Source organism: Lagopus leucura, unplaced genomic scaffold (assembly GCF_019238085.1).
Source record: "Lagopus leucura isolate 7727_CA_CO unplaced genomic scaffold, USGS_WTPT01 Super-Scaffold_100015, whole genome shotgun sequence".
NCBI classification, from domain to species: Eukaryota; Metazoa; Chordata; class Aves; order Galliformes; family Phasianidae; genus Lagopus; species Lagopus leucura.
In genome coordinates, this window is record NW_024962269.1 from 16,620,438 (window position 1) to 16,627,721 (window position 7,284).

Sequence of the window (7,284 nt, forward strand, 5' to 3'; positions counted from 1 at the left end):
TATTTTCACTGCAGTATTAGTTTCTGAGCTTGACATTGCCAAAGGGGAGAGTGGTGCGAATGCCAACTTGTTTATTTGCATCTTCCTTTTTCTCTTCTTACGTGCACATGAAAGCTTGCAGTGCTAAACGTGCTGCAAGGGGGTCACGGTGCTGTATTCCCACTTTGGATTCTTACATTGCAATTGGGAATTTGCCCCAAACAAAACGTAGGGCTTTGGGGAATCCTGCTTTCCTCCATTCTATCCTAAGCAATGTGTGTTTGCCTTGTTCTGCACGTGTGTGGCTGGGTTAATTGGCACATCCCAGCAGAGGTAACGGGGGCAGCTCGGGGTTGGGAGGTTCCTCCTTTAGCACAAAGTGACTCAAACCACAGTCCAGCAATAACACAGCCATTGAACTTGAAAAGATGTATGCAGTGTCAAAGGGATTTGTTATATGGGATGTCGTGTGGGGGTTGGGGAGGAAAATCTGTTTTAAATGCATGTTAAAGTCAATATGATGCATCAGGATGCAGTTAGATGGGAGGACCACGATAAGGACTGCTCTGCCCTTCCCATCTGCTCAGTTCTGCCCCATTGCAGATCCCAGTGCCATTGGGGGCAGTTCAATGTGTGAGTGGACTTTCCTTGAGTCCAGCTGGTGGTGAAGCCTGTTAACCTTTGTGGTTGGACTTGATGGTCTTGAAGGTCTTTTCCAACCTGAGTTATTCTGTGATTCTCACGTCTGCCAGGAGTACATCGGTGGTGGGGAAGGAATGGGGAAGGCAGCGTGCAGCACTGCAAACACTGACATGTGAAACTGTGCCAATGAAACACTCACGTTGTTCCTCTCTCCTAGGTGTGCCCTTATCCACCCAGTGGGGGCCTCAGGGCTACTTCTATCCCATCCAGATCGCACAGTACGGGTTGAGTCACTACAGCAAAAACCTGACGGAGAAACCCCCGCACATCGAGGTGTACGAAACGGCTGAGGAGAAGGACAGGGGCAGCAGGGCAGCCGAGTGGACCGTGCCCAAGGGCTGCTCCCTTTCCACAGTGCCCGATAAAGCCAAGTTCACCAGTGTTAAACACTTTGTTGCTCCAGGTGGGTTATGGCAGACAGACGGTTGGCTCGCTCAGCAGAGGGCTCTCCTCCATTTCTTCCACTTTTGTTTGTATGGAGCAGCTTTCCATCTTTAAGGCCTTACCTGAAAACATCATTGAGTTGTGTATTTTATTGTTTATGCTGTTTTTTCTCTGTCACTGCTCTTTGAAACATCCTTATTTTAATTAAAAGACACGTGGGTATATTGGTATATATGGGTATATTACAGTGCAGCTCAGCAGAGCAGCTGTGCTCACATTTCCTGAGCCTGCTTGCTTCAGTCCCAGAATGGAAGCAAAGCACTCCAGCCTGCAGTGCTGGAGCATAATGCAAGAGCTGGTATGTGAAGCTGGGTATGATGTGAGATGGCAGAGAGGGGCAGTTTTCATCCCGAGCAGATGTGCCATGCAGGACTGCTGCTGGGACCCTGCATCTCTTCATTGGGATGCCACTATTTTTGCAGTTTGAGGGCCATGCAGACCTCATTCTGGTTTAACCAGGTTGCCTTAATGAGGCAGCAAGAGGGAGTGCAGGCAGTTAGGGATGACTTCTTGTGCTCTTCGCCCTCTCTGAGTATAACTAAATCAGCTTCTGTGTTGCAGTGACCGTATGTAGGTGATGAATATTTTCCCAAGGGAGGAAAGGAAAACCCCCTAATGGGCAGATGGGCAACAAAAGCCCCCCAACAGCTCCCAGTGTTGGTGGCGTTGCCAGGCTGCAGTGCCACTGCCACCAACCAGGCCCTGGGAGGTGGCCCACCACATCCCCATAGCCTTGGCTCTATGGGGCTGTGTGTGGGCTCTCACTGCCCATTGCACACCACATGCCTGCTGTTACCTGCTTGACTTTCCCCTGTTCTGCTTCGTCCTGAGCTGAGGTTTATTCTGAGAAGTGGATTATTTCATGCAGGAGTTTCCTTTGTGCTCAGACAGGTTCGTTGATAAGGACGTAATGTGTTTTTCCTCAATCAATACCCATTAGAATTAATGAGTCCATTACTTACAAAGACAATGAAGTAATTTGCAGTTGGCACCTTAGACTCAGGCCTCTGGGGAAAAGCTGCCGAACACTCTCGTGTCTTTGTAGTAGAGAAATACAGGGAGAGAGAAGGCTGAAAGAGCTGCTGTGTGTTCTGTCCTCATCCTTTATTGATGGCAGAGTGATGTGCAGGGCTGAAGGCTGCAGTCTGCATCCACTCTCTGAGATGGCTGTAAGTAATGGCTTTAGAGGCGCTGATGGCTGTGGAAAGAACACGCAGCCTTTAGGTTTCCTTCTTAAAGCTCCTTTTCCCATTATAGTTCACTTTGTTGTGGCACCAGAAGTTATTTACATGGAACTGTGCACAGCACAGCGGTACCTACGGTGCATGGTGCAGAAGTGCCCATGATATGAAATGCACTGGGAGTGGTTGGAGATGGGGAAGCCATTGCTGGTGGCCACAGCCCTCTGTTTGCTCATGATGGGATATTTTACGTGTCAGGAGGTAGAAGAATGGAAACAGTGGTCTTCCACAGGAGGGTTTTATACTATGGAAAGCTGTTAATTTAAAACATCTGCCTTTTAAGTGTTGGTCAGCCTCAAAGCTGTGGCATTTGCACGTGGCATTACAGACACATTAGCTGCATTAGGTGCTATTGCATTAGGTGCCACCACCTGGGAGCTGTACTTATTGTTGTGTTTTAAACTGAACTGAATTTTGCCAACTGAGAGGTTAGTAAGTACTTCTAATATGTTCTTCTTTCTGTGTTCCATGGGGCTGTAGCACTGAGGGACGTGGGCAGGGGGCGTAGTGGGGTGGGTTGGGGTTGGGGATCTCAGAGGGCGTTTCCAACCGTCACGATTCTGTGGTTGTACTAAATGATAAGATCTGTTTGTGACCGTATTTCTTAAGGTCGTACCCTACCCCAAATTCCTGGCCTGCGTCCTCCCAGCATCACCTGGAGGCGCAGTGGAATCCCCCCTGACTCTCCTTGCCTCTGCTTTCCTCTGCCCCAATCCTGGATTCCCAGCAGCGGCTGCCTGGGCTGCGTGCTGAGCCCCCGGCACGCTCAGTGACTGTGGGTTGCTCCCCGCCGCAGCCATCGCTCACGGCTTTACTTTTATGCTTAATTAAATAATACATGTACAGAAAGCAGAGGCTGTTTGAATTATTGATCAGCTCGCCTAAAAGCATTTGAGTTTTGTCTGGTTACCTCCAGACGCCGCGCTCTGTATCTTTGATATCTTTAAAGAAATGAGCTCTTTCCCACCGAACGGTTGTTTATATGTTTTGCAGAGAACACCGAGGGGGTTTCCCTGCAGCTCGGGAACACCAGAGATTTCATTATTTCTTTCGATCTCAAGTTCGTAACCAACGGGAGCATTTCTGTGGTGCTGGAGACCACAGAGAAGAACCAGCTCTTCACGGTGCACTACGTCTCCAACACACAGCTCATCGCCTTCAGGGAGCGCGACATCTTCTACGGCATCGGGGCCCGCACCGCCTGGAGCACCGTCACGCGGGACCTGGTGACCGACCTGCGCAAGGGCGTGGGGCTGTCCAACACCAAGGCCGTCAAGCAGACCAAAATAATGCCTAAGAAGGTGGTGAGGCTGATTGCGAAGGGGAGGGGATTCCTCGACAACGTCACCATCTCGGCCACCGCACACATGGCGGCTTTCTTCGCGGCGAGCAACTGGCTGGTGAGGAACCAGGACGAGCGGGGCGGCTGGCCCATCATGGTGACCAGGAAGCTTGGGGAAGGCTTCAGGTCCTTGGACCCGGGCTGGTACTCGGCCATGGCGCAGGGCCAGGCCATCTCCACGCTGGTGCGGGCCTACCTGCTGACCAAGGAGCACGCCTTCCTCAGCGCCGCACTGCGGGCCACTGCGCCCTACAAGCTGCCGTCAGAGCAGCACGGGGTGAAGGCTGTGTTCATGAACAGGCACGACTGGTACGAGGAGTACCCCACCTCGCCCAGCTCCTTTGTGCTCAACGGCTTCATGTACTCGCTCATTGGCCTCTACGACCTGAAGGAGACCGCGGGGGAGAAGCTGGGCAAGGAGGCACGGCTGCTGTATGAGCGTGGCATGGAGTCCCTGAAGGCCATGCTGCCTCTCTACGACACCGGCTCCGGGACCATCTACGACCTGCGGCACTTCATGCTGGGCACCGCTCCCAACCTGGCGCGCTGGGACTACCACACCACCCACATCAACCAGCTCCAGCTGCTCAGCACCATCGATGAGGCCCCGATTTTTAAAGAGTTTGTCAGGAGGTGGAAGAGCTACCTGCGGGGCGGCAGGGCAAAGCACAACTAGAGCTGACAACCAAAGCCCTCGTGCCCGCTGGCGGCGAAGGTTCGGGCTTCTGGAGCTCGGCGAGGGGACACCTGAAAAGGTCGCATCCTAAATTCGTTTTGAAGAAGTGATCCTTAAAACTGATCTCCTGAAATAATTGCATTCCAGTGTGAAAACCTTTGGGTCTGATGGGCAGGAATCGGGGACTTCAGCTCGCTCTCTATAGCACTCCACCGTGACGTTACCCGCACGAAGCAAAACCCATCTGTGCTCTGAGCTGGGGGACGATTTTGTTTTTGCTTTTTGCAGAAAGAAATTTACGGAAGCCATACAGGTCTCTAAAGTCCAGCACTTGCCTGACAAGTTAGTATGTGGCCTCTTTGGAAATGGAGCTATTTGTGTATATGTTGGAACAGCGTCGCCGGTGGTGTGGTGTAATGCTGTAAACGTGTGTTTCCTTGTAGCCTGGGTAGTGGACAGCGTAGCTTTTTCAAGGTGTTCCTTTCTGTATGGATTCCCTCCCTGGGGTGACCGGCCTTTTTTATTCTCTGTCTGGAGGTCCTGTAGCCGTATGGCTTTGCGTCGCACCACGTAAGCACAAGTTGGTGGCTCACGGATGGCCCAGCGCTGCGGCTGCACCAGCCCTGACCCGGGAGCCAGGCACACGTGGGGTGCTGGCAGCTGGCAGCACTTCCCCCCCAGCAGCTGGAGTCTCTTCTCGTGGAGCCCGATGTTCTGTTCTGTATTTTTTCATCACATCTGACAGGTTTCTGTAAGCGTTGGCTTGGTTCTGTAGGAGACCCGTGTTGAATTCCTGTGTGGCGTGGAGCTGGTTTTGAGTAGCGTGCAGGAAATGTAATTTGGGCACTGTCCTATGGGGGTTTTCGTTTTTTAACCTGCTTTCCCAAGATCCAGCACTTGAAAAATGACAATCAGCCCATAGGGCTCTGCAGCTCCGTCTGTGCTTTAGCACTGCTTGGCCTTTGCTGCCCGACACCAGTCATCAAACAGAACTCCAGCACTTCCACTGTGCTGGCAGCACGCAGAGGAGCAGATGGTCTGCATCTCGCCTTTGTGAGCCCATACCCACACCACGGGTCTGCCTTCACAGTGTGGAGGTTTCTGGTGGATCTGGAAGGGTAAAAGCGATGGCATCATCGGATGGCAATGGTGTGGTTTGGTAGCACAGCAAGCACCAGCTCGTCAGCTCTGTGCAGGCTTGCTGGGCTTTGCTCTCCCATCCCATCCAGGCACGAAAGCTCCCAACACGTCCTGGCGTGCTGTGATCATGTATGGCTGCGGGGCTTTTCCACTGATCCCATGACATGCTGCAGGTGTCGGTGTGCTTTGGCTTAAGGTGCTCCTACAGAGGACAGAGCTGCTTCAGGCTGCAGAGAGGCTGGGCACGAGGACTGCGTGCATCTTGGCTTTTGTTTGCTTTTCTTGCTTTTTCAGTGCTTTTTTCTTGCAGATATTTGAAGCGACTTTGTAATTACTTGATCTCTGCAAACGCGTGCTGTGTGATCGTACCAGCTAATGTGAAAAGCAGACATCGCGGGAGAAATCTCGATACCAAAGTTAGCAGAGCTGATTTCTATTTTTAGTGTTGTTGTTTTTGTGTTTTTTGTTATTTTTTTTAACACGTGTGCACAGAGAAAACAACCCAAACGACGTGCTTCCTTCCAGCGACGGTCCTCGCTGCAAGCAGAGCATCTCCCCCTGTGCATCCCCTCCGGTTTTTGCCCGTTTTGGATTTGGGGAAGCGAGAGACACTTCCAGGGCGCTGCTCTGCAGCGGTGCCGGTGCCTTACCGAGGCCACCGTGCCCTCTTTTTTATTATTATTTAATTGCTTTCTTCTTGTTTTTCAATATCGGGTTGATAATGGCAGTGATGGTTGTGTTGGGGTGGGTCGGCCACGGAGCGTTGGTGGCAACGCCGCCGCTCTGGGCAACGCCGTGTCCTTAATACCCGCGCTGCGTTCCTGTTGGCCGTGGCACTTGTGTCACTTCATCCCACCGCCCCCAGGGGCCGTGGGGCCACAGGGATTCGGTGTGAGGGCTCCTCTTGGGGTCGTGTTTTCCATACAGAGCTGGGAGGGAATGGTGGGACGTGGGCGCCCATCGCTTGACTGAAGTCAGTCGCTTTGATCCCTGCGCTTTCCCGGTGGTCAACATGAGGAAGGTCCTGGGGACTCAGATCAGCTCGACGTCCCCATGATGCTCGCTGTGCACAGAGCCGACTGGAGGCGTGCTGCATGGCACACCAGTGACACACAAGCACAACCGTCCGCGTGTGGCCGTGCTGTTTTCTCAGCCATTGTGCAAGACATTCACCAAAAGCTGCTATTTCCCTTCACCTTGTAATTGTACTTTATTTTTTCTACATTTTTACATGTGGGGTATACACGCCATGTGTTAAATATGCAATAAATTGTTTACAGGATGCTCTTGTAAAGGGTGGTCCTTTGTAAAGCTGTACAGACTTTGCAGTTTAAGCACAATGTGCACATGTTAGTTTTATATACGGCGAGACGTGACTTTTTGCAGAGGGAAAGGTTCTACTATGTTTATATACAAAGTAAATGGATCAATGTTTGTGCTTCATGTAAAGCTGCTTTATAAGATTGTAAAATAAATTTCTTTTTTTTTTTATCTTAAGGTAAACACTGAGTGCTTGTGTTATTTTGGTCAGTATCTTTCCCCCCTCCCTATGGCTGCAGCTCATTGAGGCTGGAAGTGCACGTCCAGTGCATCACCAGCCATCAACCCGCCATCCTGATGGCCTTTGAGGCATCTCCTCGTAGGGAATTTGGAAGGGTTTTGACTCAAAAATGAGTTTTACTCCAGCAGTCCCGATGTGCAACCTGTCACCATGATTCATTCCCCAAAAGCATAGCTGGAGTCCTGGAAAGGCACAGAGC

At 51.4% G+C, this 7,284-nt stretch overlaps 1 protein-coding gene across 9 annotated transcripts in view; it reads left to right on the top strand.

The window, feature by feature from the left end:
* The window catches only part of GLCE (glucuronic acid epimerase), a 34,003-nt gene extending 26,976 nt beyond the window's left edge, over positions 1 to 7,027 (top strand). For all 9 annotated transcript variants that reach the window (XM_042875647.1, XM_042875641.1, XM_042875644.1 and 6 more), the window contains 2 exons: positions 839 to 1,084; positions 3,360 to 7,027. In XM_042875647.1, the coding sequence (XP_042731581.1) occupies positions 839 to 1,084; positions 3,360 to 4,384 (1,271 nt within the window). In that variant the 3' untranslated portion in view covers positions 4,385 to 7,027. The remainder of the gene's footprint in view (positions 1 to 838; positions 1,085 to 3,359) is intronic.
* The last annotated feature ends 257 nt before the right edge of the window (positions 7,028 to 7,284 follow it).